At 40.7% G+C, this 21,096-nt stretch overlaps 2 protein-coding genes across 4 annotated transcripts; one reads left to right on the forward strand and one right to left on the reverse strand.

Moving 5' to 3' along the window:
* Nucleotides 1–1,008: 1,008 nt before the first annotated feature.
* LOC139577732 (GATOR1 complex protein NPRL3-like) lies at nucleotides 1,009–14,262 on the forward strand. 2 transcript variants are annotated; one of them, XM_071404928.1, is made up of 14 exons: nucleotides 1,024–1,556; nucleotides 1,656–1,725; nucleotides 3,812–3,850; nucleotides 4,732–4,864; nucleotides 6,690–6,764; nucleotides 8,290–8,443; nucleotides 8,712–8,793; nucleotides 8,889–9,026; nucleotides 9,626–9,782; nucleotides 10,495–10,601; nucleotides 11,005–11,134; nucleotides 11,545–11,737; nucleotides 11,982–12,174; nucleotides 12,686–14,262. In XM_071404928.1, the coding sequence occupies exons 1-14, from the start codon at nucleotides 1,358–1,360 to the stop codon at nucleotides 12,849–12,851; spliced, it is 1,836 nt and encodes a 611-aa protein (XP_071261029.1). In that variant the 5' UTR covers nucleotides 1,024–1,357; the 3' UTR covers nucleotides 12,852–14,262. The 2 variants fall into 2 exon arrangements, with proteins under 2 accessions (XP_071261031.1, XP_071261029.1); XM_071404930.1 differs by lacking the exon at nucleotides 3,812–3,850 and having other exon boundaries at nucleotides 1,009–1,556.
* Nucleotides 13,842–20,387, reverse strand: LOC139577754 (DNA-3-methyladenine glycosylase-like). 2 transcript variants are annotated; one of them, XM_071404931.1, is made up of 3 exons: nucleotides 19,778–20,387; nucleotides 14,997–15,201; nucleotides 13,842–14,638 (listed from the first exon to the last, which is right to left on the reverse strand). In XM_071404931.1, the coding sequence occupies exons 1-3, from the start codon at nucleotides 20,006–20,008 to the stop codon at nucleotides 14,259–14,261; spliced, it is 816 nt and encodes a 271-aa protein (XP_071261032.1). In that variant the 5' UTR covers nucleotides 20,009–20,387; the 3' UTR covers nucleotides 13,842–14,258. The 2 variants fall into 2 exon arrangements, with proteins under 2 accessions (XP_071261032.1, XP_071261033.1); XM_071404932.1 differs by having other exon boundaries at nucleotides 19,931–20,152.
* Between the last annotated feature and the right edge of the window lie 709 nt (nucleotides 20,388–21,096).

Raw genomic sequence — 21,096 nt, forward strand, 5'->3', positions numbered from 1 at the left:
CGGGCCGGGTGCAGTGCGCGCTAACCAAGGGGGCCAGGTGCACGGTGTTTCCTCCGACACATTGGTGCGACTGGCTTCCGGGTTGGAGGCGCGCTGTGTTAAGAAGCAGTGCGGCTTGGTTGGGTTGTGCTTCGGAGGACGTGTGGCTTTCGACCTTCGTCTCTCCCGAGCCCGTACAGGAGTTGTAGCGATGAGACAAGATAGTAATTACTAGCGATTGGATACCACGAAAATTGGGGAGAAAAGGGGATAAAATTTATAAAAGAAAGAAAGAAAAAAAAGAAAAAAAAGAAGGCGAGGTCAGTACAGGTGCATCAAAGCTGGGACCGAGAGACTGAAAAACAGCTTCTATCTCAAGACTATCAGACTGTTAAATAGCCATCACTAGCTGGCTACCACCCGGTTACTAAACCCTGCACCTTAGAGGCTTCTACCCTATATACATAGACATGGAATCACTGGCCACTTTAATATTGGGACACTAGTCACTTTAATAATGTTTACATATTGCTTTACTCATCTCATATGTATATACTGTATTTTATTCTACTGTATTTTAGTCAATTGATCAACATTGCTCATCCTAATATTTATATATTTCTTAATTCCATTCCATTATTTTTTAGATTTGTGTATTGTCGTGAATTGTTAGATACCAATGGACTGTTGGAGCTAGGAAAACAAACATTTCGCTGCACCCGCAATAACATCTGCTAAATATGTGTATGTGACCAATGAAATTTGATTTGATTTGATGTTTTATTTGGTTGTCGAGGAGATAACGTACACCTGCTCTATGCGTTCCAGTTGTATTAGCCTCACGTGATCATGCTGGCTCGCGAGGCTACAGTACAGTCGCATTGCTATTGAATATGAAAAATAACAGTGATGATGTTAACTGGTAAAATGCGAGTTTTACAACAGGGTATTTGTTTTAGAATCGACCGCTAATCAGACATAGTCACTATAATCTCCCACCCCACTAGCGGAACTATTTATACGGTCTACATCACATATCAGTGTAACACAAAACATTGGCAGGCAGCGTTGAGCTGGAGTAGAGAAACAACAACACATCTAGCAGATAACGGAATTATATAAGTATTCAAATATATTGTCACCAGTATATTACCTAGTGTTGTTAAGTAGTTAATTAATGTAACTAATGGTGCTGCGATAGCTAACATTAACCCTCAACATTTCTTAGCTAGCATAAGCTAGTTAGCTCGGAGCTAGCTATATTTGATAATTGTTGGAAAGTCTGGCAACTGGTAGCTAGGTTTCTTATAACCATGTGACTAGCTACAGTAATGTTAAATATTAATTGACAAACAATTTGTTAACTCGACGTTGAAATATGTACGTTCATTCATCTTCATTTGATTTACAAGGCGAGCGAAAATCTATGTATAAACAGTCTGAAAATAGGTTCTTCAAATGTGGTGAAAAGACAAGCCCTATCAGTGTAATTTTGGTTACTTCGGGTAGCCGAGGGAACAAATTGCTCTTTAGGTACCCATTTCAACGGGTTGCAGATTGCACATCATCATTCACGAGTAAGTAGTCCTTACTGTGTGTGTGACGTTAGCTTGCTATGTGATGTGATATGTAAGATTTGGTAAACAATTTTCTAATCTGATGTCTTTGCCCAATAGCAAAACAGCGAAGTCCATATGCATTGAACACTACAGGAGATGTTCTTGAAGACCCAGATGGAGATTCAAGGTATTGGTCATCATATTATGTCACCTACATATTGTTTCCATGTTTAGGCCTATATCACGAAATAAACAACATCCCTTTGAATGGGGACTGTTAGCTTTCGAAAACCCTTCTCATTATGTAGGATTTTCAGCCATTACATTCGCCCGCATTTGGCTTGGTGTAAACTACAATTCCGATGCTGTGTTTTAAGGTTTAAAAATGTCAATAATCATCGCTTTCGAAGCGGTTTTCGAAACGTATGCTGATATGCCCCCTATCTTTCATGTCAGCGAGAAATAATCGTTCAAATAAAAAAGATACTGTAATGAAACAGCAGGGAGCAGGTCTCGAACCCTCGACCCCCTAGCCCGAGGTCCGGCGCGCTATCGACTGTGCCGCAAAAGCATGCTCGTGCGGCAGAGTCGATTTCCGCGCTTATAAACCCAGGGTCGTTACACTACTCCCTCCTTTCAAAGAGCGCGTCCTCGCGCTAGCTTGCGACTCTACGTCTTACAGGAACGCGCTCACCGGCCAAGCACACGCACTGTCATGGATGCAAGGTCCGATCACTTCTGACACCAGTGTAATGAAACAGCAGGGAGCAGGTCTCGAACCCTCGACCTTCTAGCCCGAGGTCCGGCGCGCTATCGACTGTGCCGCAAAAGCATGCTCGTGCAGCAGAGTCGATTTCCGCGCTTATAAACCCAGGGTCGTTACATTACACTTACTTTAGTATTTTTACACAGATCCATACACTTTGTGTGCGCCCAGTTTATGAACTACACTTCCTCCTCAGTTAGCTTACACACAGGTGTTCGGAGCACGCTAGATAGACAATTGTCACAGGTGGCGGCCAATGTCTTCCATCAACAAGCTCTGTAACATGGAGATATGGCCATGTGGGAACACTAACCCTATAAAGGTGTGTAGTAACTTTAATAAAACATAAAAAAGTATTTCTCACTGATATGAAAGATACATTCCTTATGTTTCCAATATAGTACCTCAGGCAATGCTTGTTAATGTTTAGAGCAAGTGTTGGGGCTCTCAACAAAACTGCCCTAGTCGGAATATACTGTCATCAATATGTGCTAAAGTAGTTAGCATTTATGAATGGGGTAGGGGACTGTGTGACACTGCACCAGTGTGACAGGCTTCAGCATATTCATCATACGTTTTGTTAACCAGTCAAGTTTAGGATATGTTCATATCAGAACAAAATTAGTCAACATTTGATTAAAACAATTGCGGCATGTGTGTTGGCTAGGGTCCTATTGGCTCGCGTTCACCCAAGACGGCTAGAGTTGTATTTGTGCCCTCTTGCAAATTTGTCTGTGATATTACAGCATGGGTTCATGGCAATACACCCCTTATCTGTTATTTGGAATATGTGATTATGAAAGTCACTCTATATGTATGTCAAATAAATTGAGAATTACATGAGCTTTTTAACCTTGTTACATAAGTGCCTTTTGTTTAACATGTGGGCTTTTAAAATGTTTGCATTTATATTTTCAAGTGACATTCAGATAATAAGAAATGGCTGGCATGCAAAATAGTGGCCACAAGATACAGCATTTAATTTTTTTTCACATGCCTACAATTGATAGTTACTCAATAAAAGCTACAGGCCTATTTACATCAAGTTAGGCTTACTCTTTACCTATTTCAACCCATCTATGATATTAACATGGTAATTACTCTAGTAACTTGTTGTTACTTAGTTATTGCTTTGTTGTTGCATTTTAATGGAGTTGAGTCCACTAACAAAAAAAACTAATGTTGACTACTCTGCAATTACAAAGCAAATGCTAAATTACTTTGTAATAACATGTTCATAACATTGTTACTGGGTTAATTATAGCATTTGTACTCCAGAACAAGAGCAATGCATCGTGAAGTGTCACAACATTTTCCGTAATCAAGTCTTTGGTACAAAAATGAGATCAATTTTCTTTTAAATATTTATTAAAGTCACTCTCAAGTGGTAACCTTGTTTAGCTTTGTTTGTGATGTCCGTCTGTTATGCATTCTGTCCAATTGTCTGCTGCATTTTTTTCTTTTGTTTGCGGTTTCTTTTCTTTTTATGGCCCTATTCCCATTTCAGAGAACAAACTCCACTAACTGATGAACAGTTGGTAGCAGGGTAAGACCAAATCATTCTAAAACCACCTTTCCTTTGTTTAGAACACCCTTGTCTTTATCCACTCCTTCCTTCCTGTTTTGTCTTGCATATATATATATAAATATATATCCTGTGTGTGTACATATATATACCTACGCCAACCTTAATCTCTGAAATTCCTGTTGAATTATTACAGATGAAATGATTCACTGGTCTATCTTGGTAAATCCTGCATTTCAATTAAGTCTTGTTAAATGATTGCTCCAAAACCAGCAACGTAGATTCTTCAGTTAATTTAGCATCGGAATCCACTTCATCTGATGATATTTGATTGTTGGGAAATCAATTCTGGATACATAGACTTCTTCTACATGGCTAAACCAAGCAGAGCCATAATAATATCCTCACTTATTTCTCAGAACAAAAACATAGCCATGATTAAGATTGGATTAGAATCTGTCCCTTTTCGGGTTTTCTGGTGGAATAATACCATCTAATAATGATTATATAATTTGTATTTGATGATGGGGCCGGCCTGCAGCATGAGCTATGTAAACCAGCATGAGTCTGTCACCTCCCTTTTACAAAGCCCTCACATTCTCTGCCAGAGGGGGCTTATTCACTGTCGTCTCTCCTCTCCAAGTACTATTTATACCAGCTCCTTTCAAACTGTGATCCATCAATCAGGTTGTAGGCTGATCCATGTGATTAACCTAACCCTCCTATCCATAGAAACACTATGGCTACCATTATAGGTTGATGGACTAAATAATAAAACAAAGACAATGAAACCGAATTAGATATAATTGGCACTTTCTCAGATATCTTGTTGCTCTCCTCCCTTCCTGCTCTACTCTCAGCTGGTTTACTTAGGTCTTTTTCTCCTCTCTTTCTCCAATAAGGTTCTCTGACATCATCCTCGCCACTATCTTGGCCACCAAGTCTGATATGTGTGGGAAGAAGTTTGAGCTGAAGATAGACAATGTGCGTTTCGTTGGGCACCCCACCCTCCTCCAGCATCCTCACACCATTCAGGTAAGATACTTTTTTGTGAATTTGTGATGGCCTGAGCATAAATACACATTCACCAAGGGAGAATCTCTGTCAGTCAGTCCAGCAGTACCGTGAGATCTGAACAATGACTATATATGAATGGATGGACAAAGCCATCAGTCACGTGACACAATTCATCCCTTTGTGAAGACTCAATAGCACATTTGAAGCCAAGGAAGTCGGTTAATATGGCGTCTCATGGATACATAACATGCGCAGTTTGAGCTACTCCAGAAAGTGACGTTGCAGGCTAGCTCAGTGCTGCCCCCTCTCAATGATTATATCAAGTTGAAGCCCTACCGGGGTACTGCAGGCTTTCATTAGTCTTTCAGTAGATGCTCTTCTGCAGAGCGATTTACAGGAGCAGCTAGGGTTAAGTGCCTTGCTCAAAGGCACATTGACAGATTTTTGTGAAGACTCAATAGCACATTTGAAGCCAAGGAAGTCGGTTAATATGGCGTCTCATGGATACATAACATGCGCAGTTTGAGCTACTCCAGAAAGTGACGTTGCAGGCTAGCTCAGTGCTGCCCCCTCTCAATGATTATATCAAGTTGAAGCCCTACCGGGGTACTGCAGGCTTTCATTAGTCTTTCAGTAGATGCTCTTCTGCAGAGCGATTTACAGGAGCAGCTAGGGTTAAGTGCCTTGCTCAAAGGCACATTGACAGATTTTTTTACCTAGTTCGGGGATTGGAACCAGCAACCTTTCGGTTTTAAAATAATCAGTTCAAGGACATACATCTGGTGTAATAGAAGCAATTATTGGTACCATGCTTGTCTTAGAATATTTTCATTTATTTACACGAAGATTGACCACGAAGATTGACATTTTCCCAATCACTACATTTTCCCAATCACTATTTTCTGCAAACAATTCGTGCAGTACTGCGGTCGGCTTTGAACTTCGTGGCTTCAATGAGAGGGGGCAGTTCTTCTCCCCTCGATCTGAAACAGCAATTCTCCTTCTAATTCCACTCTGAGACTGTGAATTCAGGTCCCTCGCTCCATCTAGTGGAAGAAGTGCCTTACATCTCAGTGTTTCACAATAATTATTTGACAATTCACTGAAGTAAGATAGAATGGTTGAATATAAGGGGTGAGGAGTGGAGAAATAATTTGGAGTGAAATTCTAAACAAATATTGAAATGTTTGTAACGTAACTTAAACGTATCTAACCTAAGTAGGTTGATGATAGGTACTATTCCATTCGCTGGACTACATGTAGCCTATTGGAGGGTTGAAATTAGTGTCCTGATGAACCTGATAACAAATTACTCAACTGATGCAGTGAATCATTTGCTTTCCATAAAGACATGTATTTAAGCCATGTGAATTGTATGCTGTTGATTGTATCCAAATGGCAATTTCTCATCAGTGTGATCCCCTAAAAACCGAGCATGAGCTGTATGTTAGAATCCTTACAAAATGGCCCTTTTCAAAAATTATACCAACAATTCATGAGCTATGGCTCTCATAGAATGTTATTTCAAAGCTTAATTGAATACCTACTGTAATAAACCAAGCTTTAAAAAGTGCAATTATATATTTATGTATTTTTGTAAATAAGATGTTGAAAATACCAGTATAAAAGGCATGAATAAAAGGAGACATTTACAGCTGTTTATTCTTGTCTAGAGAGCTTTGTCACAGGACTAACATGAATGTTTTCACTGTGTTGTTTTATACATTTCAATACATACAATAGCAAGTATTATGATTTAAATAGTGATGTGCAAAGCCATTGATCATAGTCAGAGTGATTTAGAACATCTATTATATTTATTATCTTATTTCTTTCTGTCCAGGTGTCCAAGACAGACCCCTCACCTAAGAGGGAGATGCCCACCATGATCCTGTTCAGTGTTGTGTTTGCTCTGAGGGTAAGAAAGTAATTTTTATTTTATTTTCCATAAATAGCTTTCTATTTCCTCTTAAATATAATTATTGTCATGTCAATAATATTCCTCTTAATTTGATGAATAAGTGCTAATACTCAGGTTTGGATTAGCTAAATGTTTTTATGTGTGTGCTTATTTTACACCACATTCATTGGTGATAAATACATTTTCTCTAAATAAATCAGCTGGTAATTTGGGTGGGTGAGACCAGGTCAGGGAGAGTGCTTTCTCAGAAAGGGATGGGTCTCTTGGGGTGATAACATTCCAGCATGGGGTCTATCTGTGGTGGAAAGAAGGGTGAGAGCTGGGCGGGGGCATTGGGCTCTGTTTAATCACTCTACCCGGCATGGCACTACCCTCCCCTGGGCATGACTCAGCCTGGCAGACTGCTGATTCACTGGAGGCTGCCTAGCCCTGCACAGCTGAGACTGGGCGGAATGTGCACAGTCATGTTCTAACCTCATATCTGCCCAGCAACCCACCCAGCCTGTCACTCACTGGCATTTTCTATGGCTCTGCACCTAACATGACAATGCAGAAAATTATGTCCTGCCCTTTTGACTTGTTTGGTTTTTATTTTGAAATATGAGTAATTTGTTTAAATACACTATTGATTCATATTTTTTTGTAATTGAGTCCCAGTAATGTCACTCAATGTCGGTTCACCCAAAATTATTTAACTGCAAAAATACAATTTGACATGCATGTATTGATAAAATATCTGATATTATTTTTGGATAGTATGCAAATGTTTTAAATTAGCCGTTTGGAACTAGGGCCATTTTACCAGTCAATAATTATAAAAAAAAAAAATATATATATATTATTGAACCTCTAAATGGATTATGTTGCTAATATTGCTGTTTTGAAGTTACTTAGAGATTACAATATTTTAAAGTCAAAATGTTTTGCAGTCAGCAATGCTGCTAATACTCAGATCTAGTGATGTAAACAAACCGATATCTTGGGTTACTGACTTGCCGGACCATAGATTTCCTATTTGTTACAATTACAATGTAATAATTTAGTAGATGCTCACAATTTCAACCAATGTGTTATAACTATTACAGATTTATAATCATCTACAAACTAATAATAAAGTACATTTTAGGTGTAAAAAATTAAAGGGATATTTGTCAATTAAGGCCCGTTATCTACCTCACCAGAGTCTGATGAACTCGTGGATACCATTTTTATGTCTCTGCGTATAGTTTGAAGGAAGTTGCTAACTAGTGTTAGCGCAATGACTGGAAGTCTATACATTTCTAGTCCTAACGCTAGTAAGCATTGGCTCACGAAACGACCTTTTCCTTCCTTCATACCGGACGCAGAGACATAAAAATGGTATTGATAATGTCTCATAATGCCATCGGGAATTAGATAAAGGGCCTTAATTGTCACAATCTCGAAGTATCCCTTTAACCAAGTGTTGAAGTGTGATCAGTGTTCCAGTTGCTTTGCACCAGTGTCTCATAATGCCGTCTCTCTGTCCCTGCGCCCCTTACAGGCCAACGCCGACCCGTCAGTCATCAGCTGCATGCACAACCTGTCCCGGCGCATCGCCATCGCCCTGCAGCACGAGGAGCGCCGCTGCCAGTACCTCACCAGAGAGGCCAAGCTGATGCTGGCCGTGCAGGACGAGGTCACCAACATGACCGAGAGTGAGTCACATACTACATACCCAAAACACACCACTCAGTGCTTGAGTCTAGTACCAAAAAGCACCCGCCATTAAGTACCATATACCATGAAGTAACCACTTTACTCTGATAGCATTTTACAGAACAATGCAGATATTTTCCTCTCCATATTGTTCCAAAGAAGATGGGGATGAGAGGTGTCTTTGTCAAAGTCTTCACGCGACATGGATTTACAATGTCATGGAGAGGTCAATATATGTGACTTGATTTTCGGTGTTTTCGTTCTTAGCTGATGGCAGCCCTCAGTCACCGTTCAGACAAATCCTTCCTAAATGCAAGCTTGCCAGGGACTTGAAGGAGGCATATGACAGGTTTGTAAAAACACCCTACAAAATCATGTATTTGTGGATAGTTTCTTTGTTCTTACAGTGCAGGTGTAATAATAGAGTCTGTGTTGTGTTTCTAGCCTGTGTACTACAGGGGTGGTGAGGCTCCATATCAACAACTGGCTGGAGGTGAGCTTCTGTTTACCTCACAAGATCCACCGGGTAGGGGGCAACCACGTACCCCCAGAGGCTCTGGAGCGTAGCCTCAAGGCCATAAGGTGTGTATGTGTGTGAGTTTGTCCTTTTGTGAGCTACTGAACACTGTTTGTGACGTGTGGGTTACAAGTTGTAACTGACGGCAGAACTTTGTAGGCTTTCATTGTATGTGGACATTTGGTTGATCAGATCTGTATTATGGAAAGTTTTACAGTAATAATATACAAAGGCTGTGAGAGAGAACTCTTTGTGGTAACAGTTAGCTCTTGTGGCCTGCTTCTTTATGTGGAACTATTAACTGCATCTGGTGAGCAGCTTTACCAATAATTTTCTGTAGGCCACAGTGCCACCTAATGGCATTCTTTATTTACTTCTTCTGCCTTTCACATGCTTATGTTTAGTCAGACTAATGTTACAGCGTCTTCATCTCACTCCAATTTTTCCCTTAGTAAAACATGCATTGAAACTTAAATATAAGCCATAATGATAGCTATATATATATTATTTAGTATTTTCCAAGAGAGAAAAATTTGTACATTTCTAGCAATAAAGGGGCACTAAGTGTATTTCCATACACTTCATGGACTATATAGAATGTAACTAGTGATAATTAGTCATTAACATGGGCTCTGTGTTAAATGTATGTGTTGTTGTCTCCCAGGCCGTATCATGCTCTGCTGTTGCTGGACAGTGAGAAGGCTCTGCTGGCCCAGCTGCCTTTGGATTGCTCTCCTGCTCTGGTGCGCCTCATTAAGACCTGCTCTGCAGTCAAGAACCTGCAGCAGCTGGCACAGGATGCAGACCTGAACCTGCTACAGGTTGGTAGGAGCACCTTGTATCAGAGACACCAGCCTCGGGTTCAAATACATGGGTATTTGATTTTATTATTTGAATACTTATTTTCTGTGTATTTGAGTATTTTCAAATATTGTGGCTGAATAAATAAAATACTTATTGGAAGTATGTAAATGTATTTTAAATAATTTCATATAAATAGCCTACTATTTGAAAGCATTTTCAAATACTAATTTCAAATACTATTTTCAAATGCCTGGGTTAAATGCATAGGAGTGTATTTGAGTCAGTGTATTTTAGTATTTTTAAATACTTTCCAAAGTGTATTTCCAAATACGTTCCAATATTCAACTACTTGTCTTTCAAAATTAAATATAAATACTTCCAAATGTATTTGAAAGCAATTGAAATACCCTAAATAGTATTTGAAGCCAGGTTTAGTTGACATCGGCCCACTTTTCAACAGGGGACTATATTTAATTGTAAGTTGCTGAACACTAACATGCTGCAATATAAAGAATTGTCAATATAAAGAATAGCAAGTCATTACAAACTGTCCTCAATGTCACACCATAGCGTTGATGTCATGTTGCTGTTCTCATACTGCCATCTAGTGGAGTAAATTAGGAATCTGCTTTGTCTTCAGTAATGTTTCATTTCAATACACATGTTCTGTCCATGCCCAATAATGCATTTTTACAGTTACATTTTTGTTTCTGTTCGTTGTGTGTGCAGATCTTCCAGATTGCTGCTCACCTGGTGTACTGGGGAAAAGCCATCATAGTATACCCTCTGTGTGAGAACAATGTCTACATGCTGTCCCCACACGCCAACATCAGCCTGTGAGTATCTGTGTGTATTTGAGTGTTTGAACAGCCTCGTGCTCCCTTTCTCTCCTTCTCTCATTCCTGCCATGCCTCATTAACAGGGTGTGTACTGAGAGGTGGCTAAACTAATGAACCAGACACTGTAATCTGTACATCCATTTTATACCAACATAATAAGCTGTCATCATGAGCATCAGGGTGCTAATGTTGAATTATGACCTAATGATTGGATGGTGAATCTATAACAAAATGTGATGTCATATTATTTTGTTGACTGAATTAGATTTTCTTTGGGCCACTGTGTCCGTCTGTGTTTTGTACTGTAGACTGAAAGGATTCTCTCCTGCTTGAACATTTGTACCGGGTACAATATAAATATGAAGAAGTAAGAAATCACCATCTCCTTCTTCTTGCATAGGTACTCTCCATTGGCTGAGGCGTTTCGCCAGCAGTTCCCAGGTTATGACCTGCCTTCCATGCTGGCCAAGTTCTCCCTTCCCCTCTCACTGTCTGAGTTTAGGAACCCACTGGATGCTTCTGTGCAGGAGGTAGGTCTATTAGGAAATACACACGCTCGTTTTGACTAAAAGATAGCTTCCAGAAAGCTACTCAGCATATAATCAGAAATGCTGATGTCTGAAGCAGAAAGAACATCTGGGCTCTCTCCCAGACCCATCCTGGTTTGGCCGAGCTCTCTAAGCGAAGATGATCAATTATAAAAGACATCACATCAACTCCATCCTTCTCAACATCTATTTTTCATGAGAACAAGACCAGAACACGCAGCTATTTCTTGGCTCTATTTTAGGCCAGGTTGAAACCTGTCTGAAACAGATGCGCCCAGTTACAGGGTGACACTTCTTCCAGTTCCACTTGTTCAGTTTCTTTCTTTGAGTGGTGTCTCTGACCCAATTTGTACCTTCTCCTTTCCTCTCCGCCTCCCTCCTCCTCTGGCCAGGCCCAGCTGATCCAGATGGTGGTGTGGATGCTCCAGCGGCGCTTGCTGATCCAGCTCCATACCTACGTGTGTCTGCTGGTGCCCCCCAGTGAGGAGGAGCCAGGTCTGCTGCGGGATGAGGAGCTCCCCCTGGTGACCCGGGTGGGGGGCCGCAGCCTCAGCACGCCCAGCGCACTCAGCTTCGGATCCCCAAGTATGTGAACTTCCCCTTCAACCAGCTGTCTTGCACTCTGGGGATGAAGTGTTGATGAAGTACGCTCTATCTTTATGATAGAGGATGTTTTTATGTACTACCGTACCTGGTTAACCTGTTCAATAGGGTTACCTGCTACAATTGTGCCTCTAGTCAGCTAATCATCAACCCCTGTCTGTCATTCCTCCTCCTCAATCAATGTCTGTCTCTCTCGTTCTCTCCACCCCTCACTCTCTCTCTGTAGCCAGCAGTGATGACATGACCCTGACCAGTCCCAGTATGGATAACTCCAGTGCAGAACTGCTTCCTGGTGGAGACTCTCCACTAAACAGGAGGATGACCGAGACGTTATTGGCCAGCCTGACAGAGCACGAGCGCCAGGTCATCCTCAACATCCCGGCTGCACAGAGCCCTGAAGACCTGCGCATGTTTGCCAGGTACAGTATGTCCCCTGCCCTTTACTAGTTGGCTACTGTATTTCAGTGGCTGTGGACAGTGGCGTAATGGCGCCCTCTATTGTGTAGCAGCCAGTATGACAGGTGGGCTGGGTCGTTTTGAAGGACCTGGGCTGGAGGCTCTTGTGACTCGTATATCTTCAGAACAAACATACATCTGTCAGCTTGGTCTTGTGGAGAATTAAAGGATTTTTGTTCAAGGCTTTGAAAAAATATTTCTCATCCTGTCTTCATGTAAGAATATATTGGAAAGAGAATGTTATTTTTCGGTTGTGTAACAATTGTTGAGTTGCAGAAGTGAGAAAAAGCTTGAAGGAAAATGCCAAATCCCTAAGCAGTGAATCAATAGTGTGACAGCATAGTGTGCAGGATGCACTAATGTGATTACTGGCTCTAACAAGTGCTGCTTGATGCTAGATTTACTCAGCTAATGATTTGGTGGAGAATTTGCTTTAGTCTCATTTCTCTGCCTGTTGTGTGATGTTCCTTCCAGGCTGCTACACTATTTCCGAGGGCACCATCACCTGGAGGAGATCATGTATAATGAAAACATGAGGCGCTCTCAGCTGAAGACCCTCTTTGACAAATTCAGAAGTGTTCTGGTGGTCACCAACCATGAGGACCCTGTCATCTCCCTCTTCCAGTCTCCTCTGGAATAGAGAGGTCTGTCATCTCCCTCTTCCAGTCTCCTCTGGAGTAGAGAGGTCTGTCATCTCCCTCTTCCAGTCTCCTCTGGAATAGAGAGAGTAGAGAGGTCTGTCATCTCCCTCTTCCAGTCTCCTCTGGATTAGAGAGGTCTGTCATGAGATGAAGGACCCTTTCTGAAATACCAGACGGACAGAATGATACAGACTGCTGCTATACAAAGGCCTTATTATGGTGCTTGCTGCTTTCAGCCAACTGGATAATATTGCAATTTGAGGTAACTAATATACTGTACTCATCTATCAATGCACTGGAAAAAAAATACTGATTTAAAAAAGCATAACTGTCTGCTCTGCTTGGGGGAATGTGAGTAAATGTATATAGCTTTTAGATGATTTAATTTGTCCCTTTGTCTCTTAGATGTTGTACGTTCAATGCCTTGTTTTCAATACTACATGATTGAATAACAGTGTGTGAAGAGCTTTACTAATACCTATAAATTGGGCAGTTTAAACACTGTACTCCACTTGAGCCTTTCCAGTTGGGGGATTCCCAAAAGTGCTAAATCATCTCCAACAAACACAATGTAGGAAAACAACCCCAATGCTCATTCCAGGCTGCAGGTAAGGCTGCCTCCCCCAGGAGTCTCAGTGGGAGGGAAAGAATGAAAAGATGCCAAACATCAGACATGCTGTTTCTGCTTTGAGAGGAGGAGCACGACGTTCCAAACATCAGACATGCTGTTTCTGCTTTGAGAGGAGGAGCACGACGTTCCAATCATCAGACATGCTGTTTCTGCTTTGAGAGGAGGAGCACGACGTTCCAAACATCAGACATGCTGTTTCTGCTTTGAGAGGAGGAGCACGACGTTCCAATCATCAGACATGCTGTTTCTGCTTTGAGAGGAGGAGCACGATGTTCCAAACATCAGACATGCTGTTTCTGCTTTGAGAGGAGGAGCACGACGTTCCAAACATCTGTGACATCAATGATTCCAAAATAACTTTTCAAGCAAGGACTTTTATTAAAAAACAGGTGGAAGATTGAGAATGACAGGAATGGAAATTCTAGTTGCTTTGATAGCAGGGAGGGGAGGCTAGATCAAATATTTTACAGATGTTTGGAATGTAGTTTAATCATTTGTAGCATACAAATATGGCATATTCCATATCTGTGGGATTTGTGTTTGTGCAACAATGTGTGTATCTATTGAGTCTGGATTCCCCTCGGAGCAAACATTTTGGCTTGGGGTCTTATGCAATGATTTCCCCATAGCTAGACCAAATTACTGAAATAGCTCATAGCTGACATGTTTTCACTTGCTCTAGCATTATGTCTGTAAAAACCTGGTTATAGTTAAGAAAAAAACGTTAAGTATGTACTCATCATGGTTTGATACAATTCCAAAAATATTCCCAGTTTCAACTCTCTGTCTCTGCCTGTTTGTCCACTACACTCACACAGTGGTGACCACGCAGATAGAAGCGCAGGGGTTTGGTGGCCCATTCCCCATGAGAGTCAATGCCGATCCGGCTTGCTGAGACCACCTCCTTGAGGTCTGGCTCCTGCGGTCCTATCTGGGGGTCCCTCTCCAGCCACACCTCTGGCTCTGAGGCTAGGTCTCTCCGGTCGAAGCAGCGTGGTATGTCCAGGGCCTGGCACAGCTTTGAGGGACCATTGCATAGCTCCTTGTCCTTCAGGGGCCGGGCCCCGTCCCTCCGCCTGGCTGTCCGCAGCTGCCTCATTAGAGGCAGGCCATGTAGAGGCTCCAGAGCGCGCAGAAGCACGGCAGCACCCTCCCCTAGAGAGAACAAACACAGGGCATGATAGAGCGGAGCCATACTGTCTCCTTCCTTTGCCCTTTCTCCAGTGTGAATGAATGGATAATAACGTGGTGCAACATATAATATAACGTCTTCAATAATGAGAAACAGTTGAAAAAAAGAGAACTATGGCCTAATGAAAGTAACATGGGAGATACAAGCCTGGGAGATACAACACTACTTAGTCTCTAATGAGGTGATTTTCCTACAGATAAGGCCAACACACTGAACTTTACTGCATGTGGTTTTAATGGCAGTTTGGTTTATTAATGGTGGTTTGTTCCACTGCCTTCAGGGTAAGCCTGGCTGTTGTACTGTTTTGTTGTATGGTCTTACCTTGACTGGAAACATTCATACAGAGGTAGATGCCGTAGATGGGGTATACATAGATGGTGCCAGGTTTCATAAACATCGCTGTGTTCCTCTCAGTGCATTTTCCCCCAGCAGAGTGAGAGGCCTTGTCCTCTCCTCCCAGGTAGGCCTCAGTCTCCACCACCCTCCCTCTCAGCTCAGTGCCATCCGCACTCCGACGCACCAATACCTTGCAGCACAAACAAGGGATGGCCTAAATAAAGACTTTCTTTCATGTGTGTCCTCAGTGGGTAAGTCTTCAGTAGGAACTTGATCTATTGTTGTCTCTGAAGAGAACTAGACTACATGTGTGGGGTCACAATAAGCCCTGCTGATGGTGTGTGTGCCAATGGCTATGCAACCGCTAGCTGGACTCCAATGTTGATACAGGAATACAGAAACAACGCACATTTTTCCCACCATGTTTTTCTAGATCATTCAACTCATCAACTCGAGAAGTGAAAAAATGATTGTCTATCAACAATGACAAGCCACCAGGGTCTGACAATCTAGATGGAAAATTACTGAGGATAATAGCAGATGATATTGCCACATCTTCAATTTAAACCCACTAGAGAGCGTGTGCCCTCAGGCCTGGAGGGAAGCTAAAGTCATTCCGCTACCCAAGAATAGTAAAGCCCCCTTTATAGCCAATCAGCCTGTTACCAACCCTTAGTAATCTTCTGCAAAAAAATTGTATTTGACCAGATACAATGAATGCTATTTTACAGTAAACAAATTGACAACAGAATTTCAGCATGCTTATAGGGAAGGACACTCAACAAGCACAGCACTTACACAAATGACTAATGATTGTCTGAGAGAAATTGATGATAAAATGATTGTGTGGGCTGTCTTGTTAGACTTTAGTGCAGCTTTTGACATTATCTATCATAGTTTGCTGCTGGAAAAACATATGTGTTATGGCTTTACACCCCCTGCTATAATGTGGATAAAGAGTTACTTGTCTTAATGGAAGCCTATCAAATATAATCCAGTTAGAATCAGGAATTTTTAATAACAACATGCCACTGACTGAATAAAGCCAGAGTGTCTATGTATGCGGATGACTCAACACTATACACGTCAGCTACTACAGCGACTGAAATGACTGCAACACTCAACAAAGAGCTGCAGTTAGTTTCAGAGTGGGTGGCAAGGAATAAGTTAGCCCTAAATATTTCTAAAACTAAAAGCATTGTATTTGGAACAAAACACTCACTAAACCCTAAACCTCAACTAAATATTGTAATAAATAATGTAGAAATGGAGCAAGTTGAGATGACTAAACTGCTTGGAGTAAAACTAGATTGTAAAATGTCATGGTGAAAACATATTGATGCAGTAGTAGCTAAGATGGGGAGAAGTCTGTCTATAATAAAGCGATGCTCTGCCTTAACACTCAATAAGGCAGGTCCTACAGGCCCTAGTTTTGTCGCACCTTGACTACTGTTCAGTCGAGTAGTCAGGTGCCACAAAAAATTGCAATTGGCTCAGAACAGGACAGCACGGCTGGCCCTTGGATGTACACAGAGAGCTAATATTAATAATATGCACGTCAATCTCTCGACTTCATCACTACTTTCATTTATGAGAGGTATTGACATGCTGAATGCACCGAACTGTCTGTCTAAACTACTGGCACACAGCTCGGACATGTGTGCTCGGACACCCATGTATACCCCACAAGACATGCCACAAAAGGTCTCTTCACAGTCCCCAAGTCCAGAACAGACTATGGGAGGCACACAGTACTACATAGAGCCATGACTACATGGAACTCTATTCCACATCAAGTAACTGACGCAAGCAGTAAAATTTGATTTTAAAAACAGATAAAAAAAAACCTTATGGAACAGCGGGGACTGTGAAGCAACATAAACATTGGCACAGACACATGCATACACACACACTATACATACACATGGATTTAGTACTGTAGATTAGAGGTCGACCGATTAATCGGGGCCGATTTCAAGTTTTCATAACAATCGGAAATCGGTATTTTTGGGCGCCGATTTGCCGATTTTTTAAATTTTATTTTTACACCTTTATTAAATCTTTATTTAACTAGGCAAGTAAGTTAAGAACACATTCTTATTTTCAATGACGGCCTAGGAAGCAGAACGACAGATATTTAACCTTGTCAGCTCGGGGGATCCAATCTTGCAACCTTACAGTTAACTAGTCCAATGCTCTAACACCTGATTACATTGCACTCCACGAGGAGCCTGCCTGTTAGCAAATGCAGGTAGCTAAGGTAAGTTGCTAGCTAGCATTAAACTTATCTTATAAAAAACAATCAATCAATGACTGTCATTGCTCCAATGTGTACTTAACCATAAACATCAATGCCTTTCTTAAAATCAATACACAAGTATATATTTTTAAACCTGCATATTTAGCTAAAATAAATCCAGGTTAGCAGGCAATTTTAACCAGGTGAAATTGTGTCATTTCTCTTGCGTTCATTGCACGCAGAGTCAGGGTATATGCAACAGTTTGGGCCGCCTGGCTCTTTGCGAACTAATTTGCCAGAATTTTACGTAATTATGACAACATTGAAGGTTGTGCAATGTAACAGGAATATTTAGACTTATGGATGCCACCCGTTAGATAAAATACGGAACGGAATAAACGTTTTGTTTTCGAGGTGATAGTTTTCGGATTAGTCAAAGGTATATGGTTTAGAGAGAAATAGTCGACGCGTTATAATTCCTGTAATAACTTGCGGCTGAATTTGAAAGGGGTTCCTTCGTTATTTTACCGTTCATGTCTTCCATAGAGAATGTCTTGATCTACTTCAAATAAGGTCTGTGTTTCGTGCAGGCTTAAACCGCCTCGACGTTTTGATACCCGTGTAAATCTCACTAGGATAAGGTAACGTTTGTCAACATATTTTCATAAATCCACTCTACATTTATTTTTTTATCTTCGCTTATATTTAGCCAATATTGATCAGAGTTACCTTGTCCTATGGATATCTACACAGTTATAAAATTGGCACGGTGATGTAAGCCTACACGAAACACAGACCTTATTTTAAGTGAATCTAAAAAATATCCTATGGAATAAATGAAGGAACCGCTTTTCAGATTTTGCTAGAAGGTGTCATGGGAATTATGACTTGCACTTTGGTTGTCAATTCTTACCATGCCCATTATTAAAATAGGATTTCCTGCATATAGAAATTAAAGTTTTTGTTTTCAACATTCATCACAGGTAACTTAAACTCTATTTTTATTCAAACAGTTGAGAGTATTTGTCTCCTAAGCAGACTCTTCAGTATCATTGTCACTTCAGAGCTGTGTGCGTATTTATGTATTATATTAAGTTAAAATAAAAGTGTTCATTGTTCATTCAGTATTGTTGCAATTGTCATTATTACAAAAATGTGTGTGTGTATGATATATATATATTATTATTTTTATTTATTTATTTATAAATCAGCCGATTAATCGGTATCGGCTTTTTTTGTCCTCCAATAATCGGTATTGAAAAATCATAATCGGTCGACCTCTACTGTAGATATGTGGTAGTGGTGGAGTAGGGGCCTGAGTATGCACAGCGTGTTGTAAAATCTGTGAATGTATTGCAATGTTTTAAAATTGTATAAACTGCCTTAATTTTGCTGGACCCCAGGAAGAGTGGGGATCCATAATAAATACAAATCAAAAATCAACAGAGGCCATGAGACTCCATTGAGAAGGCATTTAGTATAGATGGAGCTGGGGGGGGGACAAAGTAGTATAAAATGAGGTTAATGTGAGAAGGAAAAAAATATTTCTCTACAAGATAAGTCCTCTCCCATCAGTTGTTTGGATCTCAGTCAGCACCAACTACTCAGAGTCAGAGGGTTTCTTTCAGTGCCGTTGAAAGAAGTCACCATTGAGGAGAGCAATTATTTCAGCATTGAGCAAAGGACTGTTCACAAACCACACAGTGTTCTGAGGCAGTGTGTGCTGGAAGGCTGGTGGAATGCATGATCACACCGGGGGGAACCAAGCTTCTCTGACAATTAACAACCAGCCCGGAAGCCTTGCCACATGATAATGGCTTTCATACTTTTTATTACAGCCTTCCTGTAAACTGGTCCATACATAGCTTAATTAAACACAAACATGCACAGGATTCAGCCACTGGAGGGCTTAAAAAGAAGCAAAGTGCAAAGGAGTCATGGCTATGATTATTAATAGTAACTCTGCATACCAAGCACTTCCTGGCTTTGAAATTTGCTGGTCGTTTGAATGCAAGCACAGTGTTTCTGTTGAGGATTAAAATAGATGACCTTTCCAACTCTTAGTTGCAACAATAATCCTTTGAGGTGACTACAGATTGTTACACCAGATAATCATTTTTGTTTTTCATTTTTGTTCCATGAAGTAATCCAACAATATGTACGCTACCATCTTGTCTATTTCAAGTCTTCTCTCATTGATCGAGACAGGTGTCTGTACTTCATGACATGAGCACCTTGGGGGGGGGACACCCACCAGTCCCGATCAATGAGAAAATACTTGAAATAGACAAGATGGCGGCGTACACATTGTTGGATTACTTCAGGGAGCAAAAAAAGTTAAATCACATTATCTGGTGTAACAATCTGTAGCTATATCAGAGGTAGACATTAGTCCACAAAGAGCCCCCTTCCCATCACGAGGGCTGCCCTAGTCCTAGGCCTATCTACTGTGTTAAAATCTATATCTGATCAAGGGTTATTCAACAGCGGTTTGGGTTACAATGATGTTTGATTCTAGGAAACGTACCTTTCCCAGGAATGCTTTAGCCAAACTTATACAGGGCTGGTTGAAGAACTCTTCTCCAAGCCTTTGAGGGTCCCCCTCCTTGGAGAAGTACTGACTCTTCACTGTCCCTGGTTTAACATCATCCCTCTCATGGTCATGGACGGTAGACCTCACCTGTCTCAGTGACACGCCCTTTTTTACTTGGTCCTCGGACTCAGGTACGGATATTTGCGTCCTCTTTCGTTCTGACATGCTACATTGCTTGATGTACCCGAGCTTGTAATCGAGTAAAAATAGCTACCTAGCCAGAGATACTTATAACTAAAGCTTTCATCTGTGACCTAGCTTGTTAACTATACATGTTTTTTGTTGTTGCCTATACTAAGGCTAAAAGCATTAGCTAGCTAAGTTAGTATTTTTGTTTTGTTGCAACGATGTAGGGTTGTTGAGGCACATTTATGTTAGCCAGAACATACAGACCTATTCAGTATGCAACATCAATAATGTCCGTTTCCTATCTATTAATCTGAAATTGGTTTTGCACCCACAAATGATTTGTTATAGGAAATATTTGTCAAAAGCCGGTTTGGCTTGCTAGCTGTACCGCTTGGGATGCTGGGACTTCTGCTGCGTTGATAACTAAGTGGGAAGATGGTAATTACCAGTTGTGAAGTCGTAAATACGAGTTGGGTGCATTCACGTGCTTTGAACTTGTTGAGAAACGCCGATTGGCTCATGTCAACCATCGACAAAAAGTACAGCTATCATGCTCGCAAACAAATTATAGTGTTAAAAAAACACATTAATAGATTGCTTTCTATAAATACTGTTTTGTTGTTGTATTTTACTGACGAAAATGCTGTTATTGAGACAATTTCCTTAATATGTGACGTCAGAGTTCAGCATGTGTGAGAAATCGGAGCTCAGAGATGGTGCACGAGTTTACCACTAGTAATTATCAGTTGGAGGTTCGTAAAACTGGATTTTTTACCAGTGTGGTAAATACCAGCTGCCCACTTGGTTATAAATGCAGCATTTTCTTTTGACTCCTCTTAAAGGGACCACACACATCTGATGAACAAATTCAATCCAAAAATGTACTTATAAAATGTGCTCTCTTATATAGAGAATTTAATTTATGTGAAGTAAATTATATGATTGAAAATATATTATAATTTCCAATTTTTCTCATTCTACTTCTTTATTATTATTGTTTTTTCTTACAGCAACTCACAAAAGAAAATAACTATTTAGGCTAAACTAGCTACATTAACAAGTGTTTGTGCAATTATACATTGTAAATCTATGCTTCCAGGCACAGCAGATCATAGTCACTTACA

Source organism: Salvelinus alpinus, chromosome 1 (assembly GCF_045679555.1).
Source record: "Salvelinus alpinus chromosome 1, SLU_Salpinus.1, whole genome shotgun sequence".
Classification (NCBI taxonomy): domain Eukaryota; kingdom Metazoa; phylum Chordata; class Actinopteri; order Salmoniformes; family Salmonidae; genus Salvelinus; species Salvelinus alpinus.